Source organism: Rhinoraja longicauda, chromosome 6, assembly GCF_053455715.1.
Source record: "Rhinoraja longicauda isolate Sanriku21f chromosome 6, sRhiLon1.1, whole genome shotgun sequence".
In the NCBI taxonomy this organism is placed as follows: Eukaryota; Metazoa; Chordata; class Chondrichthyes; order Rajiformes; family Arhynchobatidae; genus Rhinoraja; species Rhinoraja longicauda.
This window is the reverse complement of record NC_135958.1, coordinates 79616189-79644162: the sequence shown is the minus strand read 5'-3', so window position 1 is coordinate 79644162 and position 27974 is coordinate 79616189. Positions and strand designations below refer to the sequence as shown.

Sequence of the window (27974 nt, the reverse complement as noted above, 5' to 3'; positions counted from 1 at the left end):
AAAGTGAAATCCAAGAAGAAAATCATCCATTTCAATAGAGACTATCTGTCGCCCCCACAATCTTGCCACCACAATGTAACCAATTGTGATATAAGTGAGATTTAAAAAAAAACACAATTCATAGCTTTAATCACTGTTGAAATCGTGTTTCCGCTTTTAATGATATTTGACATGACAGTGGATGTAGAGCTCCTACTTTAACATTGTTTGATTTCTGATGGAAGTGATCTGTACCTGATTTGGTAGGTAAATGCTGAAGGTTCTGCAACAAAATAAAAAAGATAAGTGAGTTCATAACAAAAAAAGGTTACATCTTTATTACTCTCGCAACATCCTTTGAAAGCATCTGACAAATCTGTCTCTATGCCAGCTATTTTGTTACAAATTCCATGTCTGCATACATTTTTTTGTTCATTTTTAAATTTTCCATATAAACTTGTCTGACTACAATATGCTAGCTCTCCACCATACTGAAATGGGAACTTAACTTGTGCAGGTCATACATGCATAAATTGCCTCCTGCTTTAATTAAAGACCATGATCCCACAATAAAGACCATGATTTCCACCATAAGGAAAGCAGAATTGCAGGAGCCTGACGTGAAGGCTGTGGGACCTGTTCCAAATGTTGGAATTAAATGTGTATTAAAAATTATTACCATTTTAAAACTCTCAATAAATATAGTTAATCATTTTGCCCACATGCATCTGATCTTAATCTTCTTCAGCATATATCTTGGGGGTCGAAGGGCTTGTTCCTATTCTGTATCATTCTTTGTTGTATGTTCTGGCTATCATCTTAATTCATCCATTCATACCTTCTTTGGACTATGTAGTGTTTTTTAGCTGAATCTCCCTGATGAAGTACCGAGGTAGAGCCCTTTGGGCAAGCAAATCAAAGCACTTTAACATGCACAGTGTGCCCACCCGGATCTGCTGTCAATCCAGTCTCCATGATTTAGTACAGAATCACTTTTAAAGTTACTTTAAATTCTCTGTGACATTTTTGCTGAAACATTGTATTTCTGACACAGAAAAGGGCAATTAACCCAATCTTATTACTTTAGTTATAATGAAAGATATTTGGGTTTCCTCCACTTGCTTACTTTTGATCTGCAGCCATGTACCCGGTGTTTTCTAAGTCCAGCAGTCCACCACTACGTAAACCCTTTATATATAAATTCATATCAACTTGCATCAATGTACCCTAACTATCACCCTTTCTGCCAAGGCTTGTTCAATCTGTCATTAGCCCTCTGAAGCCAGGACAATCGGGCTCTCAAGGTCCCCATCGATTTTTACAAACTATCAACTCTATAAAACAGTTGGACATAAAACAAGCAATGATCTTCAGGATCCAGGGTGTATATTGGGTGAAGATGGACACAAAATGCTGGGGTAACTCAGCGGGACAGGCAGCATCTCTGGAGAGAAGGAATGGGTGACGTTTCGGGTTCGAGACATCCACTGTCTGTAGAACACAAATGGATTGCACTCCAATATCACCCAATATACATGTGTAGGAAAGAACCACAGATGCTGGTTTACATCGAAGATGGACACAAAATGCTGGAGTAACTCAGCGGGACAGGCAGCATCTCTGGAGAGAAGGAATGGGTGACGTTTCGGGTCCAGTTGCACAGACCAGTTCTGACATTTATTTGGCATTTAAAACAAAGAAATATCATTAAACTGTCACAATATAACGCTTCAGAGACTTTCATTTTTCTTCATACCTAAAATCACTCTCACCTTCAAAGCATGAAGGAATTATAACTGTACCATCAATGCACTGAGTTAGAACTGGAAATCCACATTTGTTGTTTTTATTCATGCAGTAGAAAGCCACATTTTCTGCATGCATTATTCTCTTGTCCGGGAGCTGATTCAGCCAGATTTTTACCCCATGGTAGAATATACGACCTTTATTTACAGATATAATGCAAGGAGCTAGAAAAGAAAAGCACAACATACTGATAAATTTTATTTCAGATGTATTACTGATGAGTTTTTTGAGTGAAAGATACAGCATGGAAACTGATCCTTCTGCCCAACGAGTTCACATTGACCGTCAACCACCCGTTCAATACTAGTTCTATGTTAACCTACATTCACATCCACTCCCAAAACACTAGGGGCAAATTACAGAAACCAATTAACCTACAAAGCATAGACTATTTTCTGTGGGGAGAGGATACAGAAATCAGAGGTGCAAAGAGACTTGGGAGTGCTGTGCAGGATTGCTAATAGGTTAATTTGCATGTTGAGTTGGCAGTAAGGAAAGAAAATGTAATGTTAGCATTCATTTAGAGAGGACTGTAATATAAAAGCAAGATTGTAATGCTGAGGCTTTATAAGACACTGGTCTTAAATTGGGAGCAGTTTTGGGTCCTATATCTGAGGAAGGATGTGCTGGCTTTGGGTAAGGTCCAGAAGAGGTTTACAAGAATGATCTCGCGGATGATTGTATTAACGTATGAGGAGTGTTTGAAGGTTCTGGACCTGTACTCACTGGAATTTAGAAGGATGAAGGGGGATCTCATTGAAACCTAACGAATAATGAAAGGCCTAGATAGAGTAGATATGGAGAGGATGTTTCCAGTAGTAGACCAGAAAGCACGGCCTCAAAATAAAAGGATGTACCTTTTCAATGGAGATGAGGCCTCCTGGAAGGCCGCAGAGAAGCCGAAGCAAGAACCTCGCGGGTCGGAGCCTTCACAACTCTCTGACTGAAATTTTTTTCCTCATCTCCGATCTAAATGGCTTACCCCTTATTCTTAAACTGTGGCCCCTTGTTCTGGACTTCCCCAACATTGGGAACATGTTTCCTGCCTCTAACGTGTCCAACCCCTTAATAATCTTATACGTTTCGATAAGATCTCCTCTCATCCTTCTAAATTCCAGTGTATACAAGCCTAGTCGCTCCAGTCTTTCAACATATGACAGTCCCGCCATTCCGGGAATTAACCTAGTAAACCTACGCTGCACGCCCTCAATAGCAAGAATATCCTTCCTCAAATTTGGAGACCAAAACTGCACACAGTACTCCAGGTGTGGTCTCACTAGGGCCCTGTTCAAATGCAGAAGGACCTCTTTGCTCCTATACTCAGCTCCTCTTGTTATGAAGGCCAACATTCCATTGGCTTTCTTCACTGCCCGCTGTACCTGCATGCTTCCTTTCAGTGACTGATGCACTAGGACACCCAGATCTCGTTGTACGTCCCTTTTTCCTAACTTGACACCATTCAGATAATACTCTGCCTTCCTATTCTTACCACCAAAGTGGATAACCTCACACTTATCCACGTTAAACTGCATCTGCCATGCATGCGCCCACTCACACAACCTGTCTAAGTCACCCTGCAACCTCATAGCATCTTCCTCACAGTTCACACTACCACCCAGCTTTGTATCATCTGCAAATTTGCTAATGGTACTTTTAATCCCTTTATCCAAGTCATTAATGTATATTGTAATTAGCTGCGGTCCCAGCACCGAGCCTTGCGGTACCCCACTAGATACTGCCTGCCATTCTGAAAGGGACCCATTTATCCCCACTCTTTGCTTTCTGTCTGTCAACCAATTTTTAATCCATGTCAGTACCCTACCTCCAATACCATGTGCTCTAATTTTGCCCACTAATCTCCTATGTGGAACCTTGTCAAAGGCTTTCTGACAGTCAAAGTACACCACATCCACCGGCTCTCCCCTGTCAATTTTCCTAGTTACATCCTCAAAGAATTCCAGAAGATTAGTCAAGCATGATTTTCCCTTCGTAAATCCATGCTGACTCGGATCGATCCTGTTACTGCTATCCAAATGCTCTGCAATTTCGTCTTTTATAATTGACTCCAGCATCTTCCCCACCACTGATGTCAGACTAACTGGTCTATAATTTCCCATTTTCTCTCTCCCTCCTTTCTTAAAAAGTGGGACAACATTAGCTACCCTTCAATCCACAGGAACTGATCCTGAATCTATAGAACATTGGAAAATGATCACCAATGCGTCCACAATTTCTAGCGCCACCTCCTTAAGTACTCTGGGATGCAGACCATCAGGCCCTGGGATTTATCAGCCTTCAGTCCCATCAGTCTACCCAACACCATTTCCTGCCTAATGTGGATTTCCTTCAGTTCCTCCGTCACCCTAGGATCTCTGGCCACTAGAACATTTGGGAGATTGCTTGTATCTTCCTTAGTGAAGATAAATCCAAAGTACTGGTTCAACTCGTCTGCCATTTCCTTGTTCCCCATAATAAATTCCCCCGCTTCTGCCTTCAAGGGACCCACATTTGATTTGACTATTTTTTTCCTCTTTACATACCTAAAAAAGCTTTTACTATCCTCCTTTATATTATTGGCTAGTTTACCCTCGTACCTCATCTTTTCTCCCCGTATTGCCTTCTTAGTCATTGCCTTCTGCTTAGTCATTGCCTTCTGCCATATTGCCTCCTGTTGCTCTTTAAAAGAGTCCCAATCCTCTGGCTTCCCACTCTTTGCTTTGTTGTACTTCTTCTCTTTTATTTTTATGCTGTCCTTGACTTCCCTTGTCAGCCATGGGTGCCTCTTACTCTCCTTGGAATCTTTCCTCCTCTTTGGGATAAATTGATCCTGCAACTTCTGCATTATTCCTTGGAATACCTGCCATTGCTGTTCCACCGTCTTCCCTGCTAGGGCCTCCTTCCAGTCAATTCTGGCCAGCTCCTGCCTCATGCCTCTGTAATCCCCTTTGCTAAACTGTAATACTGACACTTCCGATTTTCCCTTCTCCCTCTCAATTTGTAGAGTAAAACTTATCAAATTGTGATCACTGCCTCCTAATGGCTCTGATCACAATATGATAAGTTTTACTCTACAAATTTACTCTATCACAATGTGCGCCATTTTGCTTTCATTGTAGTTTTGCATTTGATATATTTTAAAGCAGGTTTGATGGTAGCTTTTATATTAACAGTCTGACTGTAGCTCGTCGGATTCAGTTATGGGTATCAAACCATTATATATCATAACATTAAATATCATAACAGTGAAAATGAACCTTGGACAACAATATCTGGCTCCTTTCCATTTCATCAATCCAAATATTATCATGTTTTCACTGTTTAAAAACCTCCACTGTTTCTAAATGTCAAATATATTACATCACATCACAGACCACAAATGTCAAAAGCATAATGGAAAAAACATTATTAGTCCCCTTTTCTTTCCCACATAGTCCTGCCGTATGTCTGTATTATAGACAACTAGCTAGATCCTAGCATTCTGTTCCACCATCATTTTAATTAATCGGGTTTAAGTTTCTCTCACCTTTACAGCTGGGTATTTCAGTCCAATGTGCCGTTTTCTGGCACACAGCTTCCCTTGAACCATCCAAGATGTAACTTTGAATGCATCCATACTCAACAGTCTCTCCAAAATTGTATTTGTGTTTGAAGCCAAACACCAAAAATCCATTCACTATTTTTGGTGGAGCTGGGCATTTCACATCTGTAGCACAAATAAATAGCTTGAACTTGTATTTTATGATATTACCAGTGTTTGTACTGTAAAGCAAAGCTAGTGTTTCCTTTTTGGTATACATTGCAATTTTTGGACATACCCTGTGTACTATTTCATGTGGTATTGCAGTATGTCAGAGACGTCTGGGATATGTGATAGGAAGGAACTTTCAAAAAATGTAATGGTGTCAAACCAATGCCATTGTACATTTCACATCACCGTTTGATGCTACACCATTTCTTCATTTCTCCTATTAAACCAGTTATCAATAGTTGATAGATTGTGTACATAAATAAATTTGATGAAAGTGAAAGCTAGCACTCCGCTGTACAGCAAAATGCTATTCAGCCACCTCAAACTTGCTCACATCTTATGACAGCTCTGGAGTGTGGTTAATCTTTGCAAACTATCCCCACCAGATCCTCTCATTATATCAGTTACAATCAGACTACACTTTTAAATCTCAATTCTAAGGCTGTCAGAATTACTAACAATGACCTAACCTTCCAGAGTACCTGATACAGTGACTTAATTGCCTACCGTCTGGAATGGAAAACTCCACACACCTATCTACCTTAGGGAACTGGGAGACTGCTGTGTGTTCTGCTTCACAGAGACATGGGTTCATTTGACTATGCCATACCACCTGAAGGTTCTTCACTTTACCAGATGGACTGTATGGCATCCTTGTGCAGTGTATGGGGCGGAGGGGTCTGTTTCCTAATCGATTCCTCTGGTCCTGGACATGGTGGTCCTGGTCAGTTCCTGGTCATCAGATTTGGAATAGCTAACAGTGAAGTGCTCTCCCTATTACCTGCCACAGGAATTTGTGACATTGTGGCTATTGTGGCAGCAGTTTACATGCCATTCCATGTGGACATGAAGCTTGCAGAGAGAGGATGAATTGTACACCGCAACCAATAGCCTTAAAATGACGAAGCCCGAAACCTTGTTGATCATAGCTGGATTCTTCAAAACGACCACCTCAAGGATATGCTAGCAAAATGTCCCCTTCCCACCTGAGTCATAGAGTCATACAGCACAGAAACTGGCCCTTTGGTCCAAATCATCTATGCCAAAATGCCCCATCTAAACTACTCACATTTCCCCATGTTTTGGCCCTATCCATCTAACCCTTTCTTATCCATGTATCTGTCGTGTCTTTTAAATGCTGTGTTTTATCTGTTTCAACTACCTCTTATGGCAGCTCGTTCCATATACCCACCAATCTCTGAATTAAAAAGTTGCCCCTCAGGAATGTATTAAATCTAGCCCCTTTCACCTTAAACATATGACCTCTTGTTTTTTTATTCCCCTACCCTAGCCTGCCCAACCTCTTCGTATAGATCAGCCCCTGAAGTCCTGAAAACATCCTTGTCAATCTTCTCTGCACTCTGTACATCCTTATTATAACAGGGCGGCCAAAACTGAATGCCGTGCTCCAATCTCACCAATGTCTTGTACAACTGTAACATAATATCCCAACTTCTATACTCAAAACCCTAACTGATGAAAGCCAATGTACCAATAGCCTACTTGACCACCCTATCTACTTTCAGGAAACTATGTACCTACATTCTTAGATCACTCTGCTCTACAACATTCCCCAGGTCTCTACCATTTGTTGTGAAGATACTGCCCAAGTTTGACTTCCTAAATAGCCACACCTCGTACTCATTTGCATTAAACTCCATTAGCCATTCTTCAGCCCACGCCCAGCTGATCAAGAGCATACTGTAATTTTGTAATGCTGTTATGCCTTGTACATTGTCTTCCAAATTATTGATATAAACCATAAACAGCAATCGGCCCATCACTGATTCTGAGGCATGCAACTCGACACAGGCCTCCAGTCCAAAAAACACGCTTCCACCACAACCCTCTGCTTTCTTTCATGAAACCAATTCTATATCCAGTTTGCAAGCTCTCCCTGGGTCCAATGCATTCGACACTTACTGCTTCATCCCCTGCCCATGTTTTGGAAAATCAAACCACGAGGCTGTGCTCCTATCCCCTGCTTCTAAGTAGAAATTGAAGATGGAGAATCTTGTACAGAAAGTCGTGGAGTGCTAGTCTCAGGAACTAGATAAGCTGCTATATGACTGCTTTGAGTTGGTGAACTGATCTACTTTGAAGGATTCAGCAGCTAACTTAACTGAGTATGCCACAGGCATCACACGCTTTATCAGTAAGTATGTAGAGGACTTCAAGCCAAAACACCCGTCTGGGTGTTCCCTAACCTGGAAACATGGATGAACTTTTAGATACACACCCTATTAAATCTAGGGTGGAGGCGTTCATGTCCGGTGACCCCAACCAGCAAGGGAAATCTAGCTATGATCTTCGCAAATCCAACAAGTACACCAAGCAACAATACCAAATGAAGGTAGAGTTGCAGACTAACCACACAGACACCTGATGATTGTAGCAAGGCTTTCATGCTACAATGGGCTAAAAGGCAAAGTCAGGCTTAATTGCTGGCAACATTGTGCCCCTCCCTGATCAGTGCAATGCATTCTATGCTCACTTTGAACTGAAGGTGAGTGGGAAGACATCAAACTTGCTCTTCCCCCTTCCCTCTTCCCCCTTCCCCTCTAGGCGAGAGCCTTGAGTGCAGCAGTACTCATAGTAAACGTCGCAGGCTTCAGATTAACATTCCTGAGAGTGAGCCCGCAGAAAGCAACTGCACCGGATTGAGTAACTGTCCAAGTCCTCAGAACCTACACAGACTAGCTGGCAGGAATATTTGCGGACATCTGTAATTTCTCCCTAGTCCAGTCTGAGGTTCCCACATCGTTTAAGAAGACTACTATTACCCCAGTGCCAAAGAAAAGCAAGGTAAAACGCCTTAATGATTAACACCTAGTGGCTCTGACATCCATCACCATGAAGACCTTCAAGAGGCTGGTTATGGCACATCAATCCCAGACAGCCTTGATTCACTGCAATTCGTCTACCACGCAGCAGGTCCATGTGAGATGCCATCTCCCTGACCCTATACTCATCCCTGGAGCTAAATAACAAGGACACCTATGTCAGGCGCAAATTTATTGACTATAGTTCTGACTTCAATACCATAATTCCAACTCAACTCCTCTCCAAACTCCTGGATCTAGGCCTCGGCACCTCTCTCTGCAACTGGATCCTTGACTTCCTGCCACAGACTGCAATCAGTAAAGATAAGTATGATATGCTTTATTTTTATTTTTTACTAAATTTTCAACATATTTCATCACCCAAGGATCCCGAACCTTACCATCCTTATCTTTCTGCCTCTAGGGAACATGTCGGTCCTGAATTCTGACCGGCTGATCTGTACATGACACCTACATGTTAGATGTGGACATCCCCAATAACAGCCACTTGCAAACTACTCCCCCCAGCTCCTGCCTGATGCTGTTGTAATTAACCTTCCCCTAATTTAACACAATTTCCCTCGTGGTCCAATTTTATCCTTTTCCATTACTATCAATCTGATTGTCAAATGTTGCCAGTTTTCTGGCTCCAGTTCTTGATCAATTTATATTATTTTGTATCTTGGAATAAAATGCATGGGGAAAAGAACTCAAAAGTTGTAACCGAGTGGTCAAAATATAAACGATATAACAATCCCTTAAGGTAAAGCTCTCATAATTTGCATTACATTCTAGATGAATGACAGTCTAGATTTCTTAATAATCCATGTTTAGAGCAATGTGGGGAGGATGAGATTCCTAACATTATATTTAGTCATCAGACCTACTTGCCTTCACATTGAGGTGCATTTGTCCATTTTCCACTGGCTAGGCAAAAGCCCGTTTCATTTCCAATCAAAGCCAGTCCTTGCCTGCACTCATATGAGATCATATCACCAAAGATGAAAATGTGATTGGTCTGGGTAGTGTCATGAAATATGATTTTTCCATTTATTGGTGTAATTGGGGGTGAACATTGCACAGCTGTGGAAAATAAAATGGTTAACCATTATTTACATATTACCAAGGAAAACTGGTCAGAGACTAGGTTTACTTAATTTTAAGTATTGATTTTAAAGATACAGCATGGCCCATCGAGTCCACACTCACCATCCATCACCCTTTCACACCAGTGCGATGTTATCTCACTTTCCAATACACTCATTACACATTAGGGGCAATTTACAGAGGCCATTTAACTTACAAACGTGCACGTCTTTAGGATGTGGGTGGTAACCATCCGGCCACAGCAAGAACTTGCAAACTCCATGCAGAGAGCATCTGATTTCCCTACCCATTCAAGCAAAAAACCTTAGCTGACATCAGTGTACCCTCAGAATGGACAACTATCATGCACCACCTCCACGAATTAAATTCTTCCCTCCCCCCACCATCTCCTCATCTCCTAACCCATCAAACAATCTCTACGAGAATCAGTGCCATAATCATGATCAGTCCACCACCACTGCACCCAGCTCCCCCTAACCCAAGCCCATCTGGAGTTGTGGACCGTACACACTTGGTCCTGCTCTCTAGTTTCATCTGGGAGACAAGCAGTAAGTGATAATAGTGTGAAATACTGAGCCTGTATGCCACCTGGATTCTTGGGCTGTCCATCCAAAACACCATCTCACCCACCCATGGACCTTCCTCCACCCCATACCATAAAATGTATTCTCACTCCTGTTAAAATCCAAGACACTATTTGCAAATGAATGCCAAATATATTCCTGATACTTTTGTGATCATTCAATCAATCATCCAATGAGGAATCTATTTTCAACTGTTCTATAAATTATTGTTCTCCATTACTCATCAGTTGTGTCAAGAGCAATTCTTCTCTGTTTTTAAAAGTCTTCAGCAAAAATGATTAAACTCACTGTTTAACAAAATGCTTACGTTCACAGACTTGATTCTGAGCACTCCAAGTGCCATCTGCCTGGCAGGTGCTGTTCCTTGAGCCTCTGAAAATGAACCTGAGCAAGTAAAGTTAGGATTACCGACTGTTTAAAAAGGACATAGGAAACATTGGTATTCAGTCAGTCACCATGAAGTATTTATCACTAGTCAGAGAAACATCAGAATATTAAGTGTGCATAGTGGATCACACCCACTTATGAGTCAAATAGTTTTCAGTACAAGTTGCATTCCAGTGATGTTAAAGAAAAATTCTGAGCTAATTCTGCAGATTGGTTGTGAGGGAATATTGCAATTTCAGAACTGATATGTTTTAGATGAGATATCAATCCCAGGTCCAATCAGTCCTCTCTTTGGACCATGATCCCACAGATGAGCACCAGGCCATAATCTCACAGACCATTTTTGATTTTATCACTATCGGCTGTCTGCCCTCCAAAGCCTCCAACCTTATCATTCCCCAGCCCTGCACGGCCCAGTTTTATCTTCTCCCCAAAATCCATAAACAGAACTGCCCTGGCAGACCCATTGTTTCTGCTTGCTCCTGTCCCACTGCATTAATTTCAACATACCTCAACTCCATCCTACCCCCCCTTCCCCATGTCCAATCCTTCCCAAGACACCACACGCCCTTTGTTTCTTCAATGACGTTTTACAGGCCCCCACTCCCTCATCTTTACTATGGATGTTCAGTCACTCTACACCTCCATCCCCCACCAGGAAGATCTTAAAGCCCCCTGTTTCTTCCTCGACCGCAGAACCAGCCAATTTCCCTCTACCAACTTCTCTTTAGACTCCTCCCACTTCCTCCAAATCCAAGGCGTAGCCATGGGCACTCGTGTGGCCTCAGCTATGCCTGCCTCTTTGTATGGTTCGTCGAACAATCCCTGTCCCAGGCATACACTGCCCCTATCCTTGAACTCTATCTCTGCTACATTGATGACTGCATCGGTGCTACCTCCTGCACCCATGCAGTATTCACAGACTTCATTAACTTAACTACTAATTTCCATCCTGCATTCAAATTTACTTGGACCATCTCTGACATCTTCCTACTGTTTATTGATCTCACCGTTTCCATCACAGGAAGTAGACTGACATTTATTATAAACCCTCTGAATCCTACAGCTATCTAGATCCCACTTCTTCCCACCCTGCTTCCTATAAAGACTCTATCCCTTACTCCCAATTCCTCCGTCTACGCAGCATCTGCACCCAAGATGAGGTGTTCTATACCAGGCCCCCTCATTCTTTAGGGAATGGGGGTTCCCCTCTTCCATTATAGATGAGACCCTCACTAAGGTCTCCTGGATATCCCGCCGCTCCGCTCTTGCTTCCCCTTCCCCACAGTCGTAACAGGGACAGACCCCCTAGTCCTCACCTTTCACCCCAACAGCCGTCGCATACAGCACATAATCCTACCTCCAACCTCCAACTTTTCGCTACCTCCAACGGGATCCCACCACTAGCCACATCTTCCCATCTCCACCCCTTTCCGCCCTCCGCAGAGACCGTTCCCTCTGCAACTCCCTTCCCATCCAAACTACCCCCTCCCCAGGTATTTTCCCCAGCAACTGCAGGAGATGCAATACCTGTCCCTATACTACCCCCCTCAACTCTATCCAAGGACCCCGACAATCTTTTTAGGTGAGGCAGAAGTTCACTTGTACCTCCTCCAACCTCATGTACTGTATCCGCTGTTCCAGGTGTGGACTCCTATATATCGGCAAGACCAAGCGCAGGCTCAGCGATTGTTTCGCCGAAAACCTCCACTCAGTCCACCAAAACCTACCTGATCTCCCGGTTGCTAAACACTTAAACTCCCCCTCTTATTTCAACACTGACTTTTCTGTCCTGGGCCTCCTCCATTGTCACAGTGAGCGCATTGGAGGAATAACACCTCATATTTTGCTTGGGCAGCTTACACCCCAGCGGTATGAATATTGACTTCCCTAACTTCAAGTAAGCTTCTCTCTCCATCCCTCCCCCCTTCCCAGTTCTCCGACCAGTCTGACTGTCCTGGTTTACATTTTATCTATGTTTTCTTTGTTGTTACCTTTTCCTTGCTAACAATTATCTACTCTACATTTTCCTTGATCTCCATCACCTTTGTCTCGTTACATCTTGCACTTCCTTATCTCTGTATTTCCCTCTCCCCGACTCAGTCTGTAGAAGGGTCTCAAGCCGAAATGTCGCCCATTCCTTCTCTCCAGAGATGCTGACTATCCTGCTGAGTTACTCCAGCATTTTATGTCTATCTACAGTTTAAACCAGCATCTGCAGTTCCTTCCTACATAGTCCTCACCAGTATTTTTCTAAAGACTATTAAAACTAATTTTATTAGTTTGCCATTTAGTAATCATATAAGATGCTTAAGGTGTTTAGGAGCCTGACCACATAATTTAATTAATACATTTTAATTATTAAATTTTAGTAATCTTTTTGTAATATTAAAAATTAGAAGAAGAAATTGAAAATCCAGCTTTTAATTTTTTCGAGGTGCAGGTATCTTGTGATATAATCAGAAGGAGAATAACAGAGTACCCCGTGGTATAAAGTTTATCCTCCACCAATATCACCAAAACACAATAATCTGGTTATTATCACATTGTTATTTGTGGGATTGTGCTTTTTTTTACATGTATGTGATCATAAATCCTATATTGCAGCTTTGACTCCACTTCCAAAAAAAAATTAGCTTTGAAGTGCTTTGATTGTGACAGAACTATGTAAATGTAAGCCATTTCATATTAAACATGTCACATAGTAACATCTGGAAGTTAAAATTCTGTTCTATTGAATGTGTGGCCTAATTATAGAAGCAAAGGAAAAATACACAGATTTACAATGGCATTTAGTGCCTTCAATCCAAGGATGAATTCCTCCCACGTTGTACTAAATGTGCACTGAAGCCCAATGGGAGGAAGAAACAGGAGGGACTATTGTATCTTGAAATCATTGTTTGCATGCTTCCTGGCAATACAGCATGGGGGGTGGGGGGGGGGGACACTTAAGTTAAACTATCTCCCATCAGACTTTGTATTTGAGTGACCAAGCAAAATTATAAAAATAACTATTCACAATTAATAGTAATAATTAGTAGGACTAAGAAAATCTTTTCAAAAGAAGGCAGTTCCAAAAATAACAGGCAAAATCAACATGCTTTTGAGCATGCGTTCACTGGCCCAAGAACAAGTACACATTATTAACCTCTCCGGTAAGGAATTTTAATTGATGATTCAAAATAATTAATTTGCCGAAAAATGTTAACTAGCATTTTGCTAGACTACAATAACAAAGTACATTTATTCACTTAGCAGTTGATTTTCATTAAAAATGTATTAAAATTATCAGACAATGATGCTTGGATATTGGACCCATGGACCCATGTTGGACCCATTGGTTATTAGATGTAATTCATGCCTAAAAGGTATTCTATGCCAGTTTTGAAGCCAACTTCCAATCACCAAATATTTACTGTTGTGATTCACCATAACATGCATTTATTCCCTGGCATATTTGCACATGCGATTCCATCGTCGGTTTGCGCAGCTTATTTTGAATGATTTTATTTTACAAAGGATTGGAAAGCTTATGCCTCGCAATTTTCTCAAATAATTTACAATAAAATTCCTCTTTGAAAATATTACAAGCTGAATCAATAGAGGAGAACCTGTAGGTGCAGAGTATCTGATGTTCCAGATGACCACTGATAAGACTAGGACACACAAAAAGAACTCCTGGTGTTTGGTGGATGTATGCTAACATGGATTAAAGATAGGTTAACACATAGACTGTGGGGACAAATTAGTATTTTCCAGAACGGAAAGATGTAGCCAGCGAAATTTCCAAAGGATCAGACCTTGGACCTCAGTTAGTTATTATCTATGTTAATGATTTAGAGTATGGGGTAGAGTGTAAGGTATCCAAGTTTGCTGATGAAACAAAAATGAATGAGAGAGTATGCTACCACTGTCCAAATACAAGCAGGTTACTTTATAGGGCAGAAAACCACAATAACAATTGCTTAAAAGAAAGACTTCCCAAGTTTGCAATTTTAGTTCGGCTGCATTTGGAGTATTGCATGCAGTTCTGCACACCCCATTACAGGAAAGATGTGGCGGCTTTGGAAGGAGTGTAGAGGAGGTGTACCAGAATGGTGTCTGGATTAAGGGGTATTAGCTACAGGGAGAGGTTGGACAGATTGGATTATTTCCTCTGGAATTCCAGAGGTTGCGGGGAGATCTAATAAAAGTATGAGCAATTATGAGAGGCATAGTTAGGGTAGAAAGTCAGAACCTTTTTCCCAGGATGAAAAGATCAAATACTCGAGGCATACCTTAAAGGTGAGAGGGGCAAAGTTTAAGGGAGATGTGCAGGGCAGGTATTTTGCACAGGGGGAGGGGAGAGGTGAGTGCCTGGAACATGCTGCCAGGGTTGGTGGTTGAGGCAGACATGTTTGTGACATTTTGGATAGCCACATGGATATGCAGGAAATGGAGGGATATGGATTGTCCAGGCAATTAAGAGTTGGTCTTGGCAATATGTTCGGCATCGTATGACTGAATGGCTTGTCTTGTGCTGTCTTCTATTCTATTTTCTGTTATGACCTGAGATTCAGCATTATTTTTACATGCAGCACCCATTTAGGCAGTCAAAAGTGTCTGAAGATTTATTTCAAAGCATAACCTTTTCCTCTGAAATAACTCCGTTTTACTCCCACAAGGAAATGATCAGTGGGATACATTTAAAATAACATGAACATTAAATAAAATTAGTCAATGGCCCAATGTAGGTTGGAACCAGGTCTTGTGGATAATCATCTCATTAGTATGAAATTCTTCAGAAAGATTTATTTTGCCTTGTTGGTCTTTTGAATGCTTTCCCTATATTATACAAAACTGATTTGACTTGGTAAGATGTGTGGGTTGTAAGAGACACTTGATGTACTGCTAAAAACTGATATTTGCTCATTATATTGCCAGTGCAAACACTACTAAGAAACAAGATAATTGGGGAATATCTGTGCCTATGTAAAAAATTTAAAAATTGCTGCAAATCTGTGAATTGACATTCTTGCCAGGGGAACTCAGGGGGATTTATTCCCCACGTACTGATGTCAAGAAGAGGGATGACACTCTCATCAGGCAAAGATGGGGAAATTGGCTGGGTTAATGACGTTGCAACCTTCTGTCTGCATTTGTGTAAACCATGGTTTATGGGATACAAATAGTTTATTGCATGTTAAATGCATGTGCTCTTCATCATAATTTTGAAAATGTCATCTATAAATCAGGACTTTGAGCATCACCTTATTATTGTTGCACACCAGTCATTTATGAACTTGTCACATAATTATAAACAGTCCTGAATGAAATATGGGTATTAATTTGTGTGTTTCTATTACATATTGATTGAAGTTGCTTTTGTGGTTCAATATTTTCCTGCCTTCTTGTTCGCCTACACACTGACTCATGATTTCACTGATGGGGTGACTGGTGTTAAAAAATAGGGAGGGAAAATTGTTTAATCAATAAAATTCAGTGGTGTTGACTCAGGAAACAGACTTTTTCATCAGTCTTAGAAAGGGTCAGACAATTAAACTGCTGCAGTTTAATAAATGTGCAACAGTTAGTTTAGGAATGAGTCATATGATGCAATTCGCTTGAGAAACTGAGGGACTGCAATAAATGTAAGAAATGGATTCCCAAATGTAAGATTGGGTTAAACTAGATCCTGATTTTATTTTAAATTCTCGAGAAAGATTTCAACTATTTTATCCAAATGAGATGACATGGATTTAGAAGTTAACTTGCAGGGAGAAGTGATCCATTTGAAAAGGGACCTGCTCAAAATTATAATTCTTATAAACAAGTTGAGAATCAGATATATCTACTATCTATGGGTGATTGAATTGATAGGAGGGACCTAGTTCCCTTAGCAGTGAAGTCAGTAACTTGGGTCATAGTTTGAAGAGCATAGCAACATAAGATATACGTGCAGGGATGGCTTTTCAGCTTGCTCTGTGAGATTTTGACTGATATTCTAATTAAACCACTCTACTTTGCTGTCCCCATACCCAGTAATTCCTTTAATATCCAGGAACTTATCAATCTCTGCTTCAAACGCAATCAATGACTGAGTCTTCATAACAACTGAGGCATGTAATTCCAAAGATTCACCGCCCTCTGAGTGAAGTAATTTCTCATCTATTTCTTCCAATTGCCACAGCCTGCCAAAGCCTCATTATTCTTTCTCTCTATTCGATATCAATCAACATTCAATCCATGCTAGTCTATTACCTCTGATTCTGTGTAACCAAGTCCACTAAATGTTTGGTTAGCCTAAAGCTGTCTGAAATTTCCAATACAATATCTTCAATGATTTCCCCCTTTATCAACTCTAGTGGACACATCCCCAAAGAACGTCAATAGATAAGTCAAAAATGAGAATGAAGCAACTGCAGGGGAGGGGGTTGTGATTTTGGTGATGGTAAATTGGTAAAGGTTGGACAGTATTAAAATAAATACTGAACTGGCAACGGGCATTAAAAGAATATTATTTGATATGCAAAAATATATACATATCTTTAAGTCACAAATATATATATTCTCATGGATTTTAAGAGAAATTAAAGATAGTTCTGAAATCTAAGGAAAATAGCTTGAAGTCGTCAGTAAAGGCTGTAAACCTGAAGATTGGTAGTGTTTAGAATTTAGTAGTTGATCAAAAAATTGATAAATAAAGGTAACTGGAATACAAGACTGAACTAGCAAGAAATGCAAAAATAAACTATAACATGGAATATAATGGAAGGATTGGCAGAAAGTTCACTTTTTTAACTATCTTTTTGACTACAAAAAAATTCTAGTGCTTACTGCCTGAAAAGATGATGAAGGAAGAAGCTGTAATTTTTTTAAATGATTTATATAGTTGCCAAAATTAGGAAATTAAATTAAAAGCTCTTTGGTGGACCTTGGGAGCTGAATAGGCTACTTGCACAGTTTGATTACTAACATTGAATGATTATCATTAAGTTGTTGCACCACCTCTGCAGAGTACCTACCCTTCATTACAACGGTAGTAAATTTGTTTCCCAAACTTGAGCTCCGTTGCTTGCATTTCTCCATTTTCCAGTGTTTTTGGAAATGAGCATGTTCTGGCTTTTAGGGGAGAAAAATACATAACTAAATTATTTAACAATCATGTCATTTTCTAACACATCAACTGATATACTCTCACATGATAGATTCCTGAATGTTTGATTCTGCCATTCAATTAAACTGTCGAAATAATGACCCATTATGAGCTAAATATTTATTGAAAACACATGTACTGATATACAATAAATTATCTCCAAATTTAGTGACTTCTTCAAAGGTTATGAAGGTGATTTTACAAAAGCTTAAGATACCTTAATGGGGATTCAGTAATAGTAACCATGAATCTGCTAGAAACCCATCTAGTTGACTAATGTCCTGAGAAATATAAGAAAATAACTGCAGATGCTGGTACAAATCGATGGTATTTATTCACAAAATGCTGGAGTAACTCAGCAGGTCAGGCAGCATCTCAGGAGAGAAGTAATGGGGTAACCCATTCCTTCTCTCCTGAGATGCTGCCTGACCTGCTGAGTTACTCCAGCATTTTGTGAATAAATGTCCTGAGAAATGTTCATAACTATTTCCTCAGTTCGGGGATGGACAATAAATGCCACTATTGATAATATTGTTCACATCTCCTGAACGAGAAATAACTTGATCCACAATTTCTCTGTTCAGATTATATTTCAATTATAGGTTTTGTGTTCCCTCATTTATTCAATTAATACTCAAAGAATTCTGCTCACAAATTTTCTTACTTCCTTTGCATACTACTACATTTTTATTTTGGATTTCATTGGTTTTGCAACTTTTTTTTCGTTTGCATAATTCACCTCCTGATTTATTTTTGTCACCTCGCTTTCAAACTGTCTTCCTCAAACAAATATATTAATATTTTTATTTCCTTCCAAGCTGCTTGATCTTCTACCATTTTAGCTTTGTCCTTTACATGATATCTGGGAAACATCCTATTATTCACATTGAATGTTAATGATTATGGAATGTAACTTTAGGGTAGCATACATTAGCAATCTACTGGTCTCAACTAATGTGAGTTAAAACCCCACAACGAGGAATTAGAATCCAGTTAATGAAGTCAAAAGCAGACATGATGTTTCAGGTTAATGAACTTTGATCAGACTGGAACAATTTCAGAGATCAAATGTCAAGGTGAAGTCGGGAGGAGAAGGAGCAAAGAAGGGAAGTTTTGTGGCAGTGCAGAGCAGGGCATGACTTTAACTGGCAAAGGCAATGATGATGCAAAGCTGCAGTGGGAGGTTGGTGGTCAAGAAATGAACATAAGATTGGTAAACAAGTTGTACGTGGCAACAGCAGCAGAACTCTTTTATATGCCAGTGTTTTTAAGTTGTTTCCCATTTCTTTCACCATGGGATGCCCTCTACCATGGTTTGCAAAGTTCTTAAGCAATTCTCCTCCTTTATTTCTGCACTTCTGTTCTCAACCCCTTTCCGCCTAACCAGAACAAAGATTGCCTTCCCTTGGTCCTCCTCTTGCACCTCATTTGCTTCCACACTCAGTGATCATCCTCCATGGATTCCCCCACTGGACATTGCTGTCCCCTTTCCTTGCCTTTCAGCGATCTGAAGGAAGATTTATGTTTGTGGCTCCCTGGACCACACTTTCACCTCCACCAGCCACTGCCCATCTTACAGCCCTTTCCCATGTAACCACGATAGATGCAACAGCTGCCCCTTTACCTCTTCCCCTTGCCCAATCCAGAGACATAAAGAGTCCATCCAGGTGAAGCAGCAATTCACCTGCACATTTTCCAATTTAATGTAGTGCATGTTGTGCTAACAACATGATCTCCTCGGCACAGGAGAAATCAAATACAGATTGGGTAGCTGCTGTGCTTTCTGTTCAGTCTACAAGGGTGATTGTGAACTTCCAGTCACCTGTCACTTTAATTCACAATCCTGCTCCCACTCTGACCTCTCTGTCTCTGGCTCCCTACATTGTTCCAATGATGTTCAATGTCAGCGCACATCTTCTGCCTCAGTACGTTGTAGCTCTTGGGATTTAATATTTAACTATTTAAGGTAACCAATCTTTTTATCTCTGCACCTATATGGCTGCATCTTTCTGTTTCAATTTGTTTATCCTTTTGAACTTCTGTTCCTTAGTGCTGATTTTTAAAGTAACTATTTCCTTGATAACTCTGGTCAGCGCCCTATCGCAACACTGTCTCTATACTATCAGGCACAGAACTGTTCACTGGGAACTTAAATGATACTTGTTTTTTAATAGTTTTACAGTTCCTTGACTTCAAACGTCAACTCTGCTTTTCTTTCCATGGATACTGATTGGTTTGTTGAGTATTTCTTTCATTTTCTGCTTTTTGTTTCAGATTTCCAGCATCTGCAGTGTTTTATTTTTGTTACTCAATCTCCCTCTAATCACCAACCGCTGCGCAAGAATTGGGAATGGTGGTAACGATCAGAATAAGTGTCGGGTCCAGAAGGCTACGAGACACTTGACTAAGAGATGAGGTGCTGCCCCTCAAGCTTCAGAAAAAAGAACCAATTGCGGTTGTAAGTAAAATTGTTCACAATTTAGATTTAGATTTATTATTGTTACATGTACTGAGATGTAGTGTAAAGTTTTTGTACACTTACCTTCACACTGAATTTTGGGGTTGCCCCAAATGCCATTCTTGGGACAAATAAGCTTGTTGTTGCCACGACCTATATATCCGGGCACACAGGAGTATGTTGCCTCTTCACCCGGTTCATAGACAACCTTTCCATTCACCACGTATGCATTGATGACCTGCGATGGTCTGCCACATGCTACGGAGAAGGAGGAAATCAATGTCATTTTCTCTGCAATATATTTTCATCTATTTTCCATGTATTTTCTCCCTCTCAACCTGCCCACCCCACTACTTCCGACTGAACATCCACTCATCTCTTCATAAGGGAAGATCATTCTGCCCATCCAGTCCATTCATCCAACCACCACAGTAAAAGATGGATTCCTCCAAATGATTCACTCTGATTAATGGATAAAAACCACCAATCAGATTTTAAAAAGCAGTATTTGAATTTTCAGCAGCTCAACCAATTCAATCACCCAGTCTCCACATTCAATGGCACTAATCAATTATTCTGAGTCCCATAAGTGCTCGATCCATATCAGAACCTTGGAATACAAATGTACACACACAAATACACGTACACACAAACACGCGCGCGCACACACACAGAGTACACACACACGTGTGCACACACACACACACAGTACACACACACAGTACACACAGTACACACCTTAGTCTGACCATTTCAACAAGTGGTCCTTGAATTCACAGTTTATCTACTTTATTCAATACCTGTTTCCCTCAGGATAAGGTTGTAAGGTTGTAAATTATTCAATTTATTGACATTCAATCATTACAAGGTAGAACAAGGCTGTTGGTCCATTGAGATGATATTGGCTCTTTATCAAAGAATCTAGTCAGTTTTATTTACTCCTTTCCCCCCACAGCTCTAAAATCTTTTACTTTCAAATAATTGTCCAATTGTTGTATTTCTTTACGTGAATCAGAATAGAACATGCAACAGTCCAGGCAACATGTTGGGCCTAGAATGCGGAACATGATGCCAAATTAAATTAATTTCTTTCGTCTGCGTGTGGTCCATATCTCTCCATTCCTGCATATCCTTGTGCCAGTCTAAAAGTCTCTTAAATGTCATTATTGTATCTGCCTCCACCACCACCTCTGGCGGTGCATTCCAGGCCCCCATCACAACTTTCCTTTCTATCATAACAGTAATCTCTTATCCTTGAATGGATTCTAATGATTTTCTTCTGCAAATTTTAACTGAGGTTCTGGGTTGAAGTTGTATTCACAATTTTCTGTCACAGAAGTACTACAACGGAAAAATGTTGATATCTATTAAACAGAGGTATTTATTCACAAAATGCTGGAGTAACTCAGCAGGTCAGGCAGCATCTCGGGAGAAAACAGAGCAAACTTTGGACCTTCTATATCGTTCAGTGACCAATTGCACATCACCAATAAAATTGGAGCCTTTCAGACACCTATAACTCTGCAGGCTGATATCAGGTTATCATTTTATGCCTTTGATGCCTTCACTCGGTCTGAAGAGGAAATGGCCACAATTCCAAACACTATGCCCTGTCCAACTCCCCTGTCATGAATATTCAGGTGATAGCTCAACTCCCACAGCTAAATGACCCGCCCCTGAACTCAGAGTACAGAAAGCTAGATTACCCAGTGTCCACATTGGAGAGACCTTACAAAAATAACCTTTGCAACTTTGCTACACTTAATCTGATCTGATGATAAAATAAATAATAAATAATAAATTTGTTATTTGTCATTATGTAGGTTGCACAGGGTCAAGGGTACAATTAAATGTATTTGACAACACAACAGGTCATCTCAGCAGTAATATTCCAAGGATAAATAAGATTTAAAAAAATGACATTAGTAAGGTAAAAAGACAATATTAAAAATAAGTAAAAAGACAATATTAAAAATAATCAACATATATGATTTGAAATGTGTTTATGAGTTCAGAAGCCTGATGGCCTGATGGTAGAAACTGTTCTTAAGTCTGGTGGTACGGGCAGCCATACTCCTGTAACGTCTGCCTGACGGTAACAAGGAGAACAGCCTGCCTGCTGGGTGGCTGTGGTCCTTGATGATGCTGCGTGCCTTCCGCAGGTACCGCCGGTAGAAAATGTCCTGAATGGCCGGGAGACAGTTGCCGGTGATGTGCTGTGCCGTCTTCACCACTCTCTGTAGTGATATGGAAATTAGACAGTAAAGTGGAGGGGATGACGAGGATTATTAACTGAATGAGTCATGGGATCGGATAGCCTATCCCTGCTCTTATTTCTTATGATGAGTGGTGAAAGGCTTACCAAATGGTCCAGTTTGTTGGTCTTTTATTCTAAATCATTTTCAACTTTCCTCCGCTTCTTTTCCTTGTGACTTATTTCTTTCCAGTGATCATTTTTATCTCACCAATCCACTCTATTTCTTCTCCTTACATCTGTTTCTCTCCTTAAACATTTCTCTCTATTTGAGCCTCCCCTTTCCCTTAAAATTGATTTTCTTCCATTAAGTAAATGACTTTTTTTTTAATGTTTACACTTCCAACTTATTACATTCCATGAGGATTGAACAGTTAAGTAAATTACCGAAAAAATCAAAAGGCCAGCATTCTGGGACAGTAAAGTTGTTTTCTGTCGGACAGATTGATATTCTGTTGGAGTTTGTTTAGCTTTGTCAGTATTTTGAAATGCCTTCCCAGCAGAGATAGGTTTGCAAATGATTGAAAATGTACTTAAATTTGACCTATTACATTTCTAACATTTACTAATAAATGTCACAAGAGCAGTGACCTTTCATGAAGTTTAACCAGCATGCCTGAAATCCGTTTGTGATCAATACCGTGAAATGTGAAGGCAGTCAGACAGCATTGCTGTGGCCATTCCGTCCTGCAGCTATCACTACCATGTACTTGCTCCCATTTAAACTTGCTGAAAAGGTAGGCACACGAGAGATTATGGAGGAGGTTTACAAGGGTGAAGGTGTGCTTACAAAAGGTACCAAGCCCAGGACGTGTCCCTCACCCATCACTTATGCACTAATATCATTGCCTGACAAAAGAGCAAGTTTTTTTTACAGAGGACGGTGAGTGCCTGGAACGGCTGTCCGGTGTGGTGATGGAGGCAAATATAATCGTGGCATTTAAGAGGCTTTTAGATAAGTAGAATATGCAGGGACTGGGGGGATATGGATCATGTACAGGCAGATGAAATGAGTTTATCTTGGCATCATGTCCAGCACAGACATTGCAGGCTGAAGGATCTTTTCCTGTGCTGCACTTTTCTATGTGCCAAGATACTTTGCAAAGTTTCTCTAACCTAAAGTCAACACCTCAGGTTCATTCTCCAATCCCAGAATGTCCCACTTCTGCTTGCTAGCTGAGCATCGATCATCCATCATCTACACAAGACAAACCGACACAGATAAAGAACTGAACCAGCCCAGCATGATACACCTTAACCTGAACTCAAATTCATGGAAAATATGCCAATCCAAACCGGACCTGTGTTCTGTCAGACTAGCCAGGGAACCAGGGTACCAGGGTTTAAGTTCCAGGGCTGGATGAATGGAGCTGAGAGAAATACTGACTAGGTTGAGAGCATGAAATGGTTGGGACAAGGATTCTATGACTCTATACGGGGACATACATATGTATCGGTTTATTGTTGTCACATCTACTATATGCAGTGAAAAACTTTAGTTTAGTTTAGTTCAGTTTAGAGATACAGCGCGGAAACAGGACCTTTGGCCCACCGAGTCCGCGCCGACCAGCGATCCCCACACATAAACAATACCCTACACCCACTAGGGACAATTTTTACATTTACCAAGCCAATTAACCTACAACCCTGTACGTCTTTGGAGTATGGGAAGAAACCGAAGATCTCGGAGAAACCCCACGCAGGTCACGGGGAGAACGTACAAACTCCGTACAGCAGCACCCGTAGTCGGGATCGAACCCAGGTCTCCGGCGCTGCATTCGCTGTAAGGCAGCAACTCTACCGCTGCGCCACCGTGACTTAGTTAAATCAGAGTCAGACTCAGAAAAAATCCTTCTGTAACAGACTTAAGAGCAAACAAGGTAATTATGAGTTTGTTTTCCCAGGATGAAAATATCAAATACCAGAGGACATGGCGTTAAGGTGATGTGCGGGGTAAGTATTTTACACAGAGGGTGGTGACTGCCTGAAATGTGTTGCTAGGGTGGTGGTGGTGGAGGCAGATACATTAATGGCATTTAAGAGACTTTTGGATGGGCACATGGATGGATATACAAGTGGATATGAATCACTTGCAGGCATATAGAGTTGGTCTTGGCTTCATGTTCGGTACAGACATCGTGGGCCGAAGGGCCTGTTCCTGTGCAGTACTGTTCCATGTTCTACATATTAAGATCATGTTGCTGTAGCCGATGAATCGTAATTTCTATTTTCTTAAGTTGACTGACAGACAGAATGTAGTTTTGTTATTTCATTGACCATCATTCACAGTAAGTGCTCATTTTCTGATGGATGACCCATCCTTTACTCAAGAGTACAAGTGAGTGACTCATTGTTCGGCACAACATTCAGCTGCATTCCATGGTCAAGTTGGTAAAAGCAAATCCCAACCAGTCATCATTTCTCTACACCACCTTGACAAAAACAACCCACTTCCAAGGTTCACCTTTGGATGTGGACTCAAAGGGTTTGCAACTCCAGCATGCAGTAAATACGTGTTTGGAGTTTTTCGTTATATAATGTGGAGCATTACTAACACAAATGAGTATAAAAATCGATTGTCTTGAGGTTACCAAACTATGAATATTATTACAAGTTGTCACAAGATTCAGAAAGTTTAGCCACCCCTGCCTTAGATGGTCACAGAGGAGAAAATCTGCATCAAGATAAATGGTCAGTACCTTGTGATAAATACAGCATCAGACCGCTCAGTAATTGCCTGAGATTGCTACAGGCGCTGGTTTAATGTGCATAAGGGACTATTCCCCAAGATGACAGGGAAATCAATCTGTTGATAATTGTTGTAGACTACAGAGGGAAACTAAAAATATTGAGTAAAATGTGGTAAAGGGCACATGGGAAAGGATGTTCTGTTAGTGCAGCAGACCTCGTGTGAAAGAAGAGGAGAAGCAAGCAGATGGATTGCTAAACCAACCGGAACAACATGTTCACCATTCACTCCATCTACACCTCAGCTCAGGGAAGCAGCCAACATAATCAAGGACCAATTACACCCTGGTCATTCCATCTTCTCCCCTGTGAAATTACCTTGGATTCAATGGTGAGTTTAATGGAGGAGAAAGAAGTCAGAAGCCACTGAATCAAACCTTCAGTGTGTTCCTGACAGTGAACAAGTACAGAACCCTAGAGGAAAGTTGGGTATGTTGTATCCAGCTGACTGCTAGTACGTTCAGGGCTATAGTTCTGCAGCAGGTGACCTGTAGTCGCAGTTGCACAAACCGGGTCCGACAGAAAGTCTGCATGAGTTACATTTCAGATACAGAGCAAAAGGAGAAGACATTTGTCTTCCCTGGTAGCAGTCAGTCAGCCTAGGTGTCTTGAGAGCTGGAATGTGAGGGCATGACTAAAGACCTTGACTAGAGGAGTGTCTCTGTCTTCCACTGCTGCCTGTGTGGAGTGTGCACATTCTCATTGCGGCCAAGTGCAGCTTCAGTCTCCTCCCACATCCCAGGGAGGTGAACTGACCACTCTAAAGTGACCCTAGTGTGTAAGTGTCTGGTAGAATCTGGGGACAGCTGATGGGAAGAATAAGTTACTGGGAAAGTTGATGGTTGAATGGGATTGCTCAGTGAGACAGCATGGACTTGATGGACCAAATGGCCTATGACAGAGGATATATTATGAAATATGGAAAAAGGATGGCCAGCCTGGGATTATGAGATGAGCAACAGTTTTGTTAACATCAGATACATGGGGACCATTCATCTGAGACAGGAGTAGCAGTTCTTGGAGAGGTTCACGGGCAATGTGGGTCTGCAGAGACAGGAATGAGGGGGACACATTTTTGCAAAGAGCTTGTCTGGTTCCACACAGCAGCAACAAACGCGACCCAGTCACAGTGTGTGAAACAGAGTTCACAACCGAGTCAGCCATGGTCGTACGGCAAGGTGAAAATAAAACCACTCTCTGCCTGAAGGAGGGTTGCCCAGGAAACCTGTGGCAGGAAACTGTGATCAGGGTTTCTTGTGGAATGTAAGAAAGAAGTTAGCAGGGTATAAAAGAGTAATGAAATCTATTTGGTAAATAGGATTAAAAATCATCCTGTAAGTATATCAGGAGCAAGAGGGCAGCTGGGGAAAGAGTGGGTCCCCTCAGGAACCAAGGAAGTATTCTATGGTGAGTTTCTTAATATTCTCCACAGTAAACCACTAGTACTATGAATTATACTACAAGAAAGGTTTCATTAAAACATTGCAATTCACAATCACTTACCTGCTGAAACATATTTACAAACACACAGTTGATAAACTAGCGCAAAGAGGAAGTAGACAGTACCCATCTTCTGCTTTTCAAAAGGTGAATTGTCCAGAGCCAGTTCGACCACTGTGCTTTAGTAGCCTGATATGAATCAGCTTGGTACATATTGGTAATATTTCATCAACCGACCTTGGGTTACTGACCACGGGAATGCAAAAAGGCAAACCTTCCTCTTTCTCACATAACATTGTGAAATGTTCCCGGTCAGGCTATTTCCCAATCTGAAAATTCCTCGGCTAAGCTAGGCAGCCTCTGGTTTAACTGGGGTCAAGGGCTACTGGATTAGAGGAAGAAACTATATATATTTCTCTTAAATCACAACAGCACAACTGTGGAGCAGGCCCTTCGGCCCACGGTGCCCATGCAGAACATGATGCCACGTTAACTCATCTCCTCTGCAGTCCGTATAATATTGGTGCATCCACAATGCTGTGAGAGAAGGATGGTGAATGAACGCCGATGTATTTCCAAGTCTGAAGAAGGGTCCTGACTAGAAACGTTTACTAACCAGGTGCTCCAGAGATGCTGCCGGGCCCGCTGAGCACTTTGTGTCTTTTTTTTGTAAACTGGCATCGGCAGTTCCTTGTTTCTCTACTTCCAAGTCAGGATGGAGTGTGACTTGCTTGGCAACTTCCAGTCAAGTCAAGTCAAGTCAATTTATTTGTATAGCACATTTAAAAACAACCCACGTTGACCAAAGTGCTGCACATCTGACTAGGAAAAAAAAGAAACATACAGTGGCAGGCAGCCAAACACAACGGCGCGGCCATCTTGAACAAAATGTTAATTCAATCACCCACAGTCCAACAATAAAAGCACTAAACAGGCACCCAAATTACCCAACCCCAAAAACCCCCCAAAACACAGTCCAACAATAGAAGCATTAAATAGGCATTCAAATCACACACCCCAAAACCCCCAAAAACACAGTCCAACAATAAAAGCATCAAACAGGCACTCAAACCACCCAACCCCAAAAGGGCGATGTTCCTACGCTTTTGCTGCCATTGTCCTTTCACCTGCTGGAGTCTAAGGGTTTCGGCCTGTCCAACTTAGGCGATCTTTTTGGCGACTGCCGGCGACTGTCAAAATCGTAGCAGATCGCCGGACTTTTCTTTTACCCGACGACAATGACCACGACAATGCCGAGTCAGGTCGAGATTACAGCGTTTTCTGAAACATCGCGAAAATTCCCACGCTGTCAATGCTTCTCCGGCGTCCTGGTTTTCGCTGAAATCACTGACAAGTCGGTAAGTACTTGAGAGTTTTGAACTATAACACCTTGTATGGGTTACTTAAAAACCAAGCTTCACTGTAACAAGGAATAAACAGGATTTACTTCCAGTTTACTAATAGCTGTATTAAAAATAAAAAATTTAAGTGGTTCAGTGGATTTTT

At 41.1% G+C, this 27974-nt stretch overlaps 1 protein-coding gene across 1 annotated transcript; it reads right to left on the bottom strand.

The window, feature by feature from the left end:
* Positions 1 to 125: 125 nt before the first annotated feature.
* On the bottom strand, positions 126 to 26667 carry LOC144594647 (beta-2-glycoprotein 1-like). Its single transcript, XM_078401442.1, has 8 exons — positions 26532 to 26667; positions 20111 to 20284; positions 17438 to 17534; positions 10354 to 10430; positions 9247 to 9438; positions 5309 to 5488; positions 1752 to 1949; positions 126 to 262 (listed from the first exon to the last, which is right to left on the bottom strand). The coding sequence occupies exons 1-8, from the start codon at positions 26596 to 26598 to the stop codon at positions 198 to 200; spliced, it is 1050 nt and encodes a 349-aa protein (XP_078257568.1). The 5' UTR covers positions 26599 to 26667; the 3' UTR covers positions 126 to 197.
* Positions 26668 to 27974: the final 1307 nt, after the last annotated feature.

Bases quoted from the DNA above. Each gene is read 5' to 3' on its own strand.
- LOC144594647 (XM_078401442.1), bottom strand. From the start codon at position 26,598: ATGGGTACTGTCTACTTCCTCTTTGCGCTAGTTTATCAACTGTGTGTT. The intron at 17,535-20,110 runs GTAAGTGTACAA...CTCCCCTAAAAG, and splicing joins CCCCAAAATTCAGTGTGAAG to CCAGAACATGCTCATTTCCA. The intron at 5,489-9,246 runs GCAAGTAGGTCT...TTTGTGCTACAG, and splicing joins AAATGCACCTCAATGTGAAG to ATGTGAAATGCCCAGCTCCA.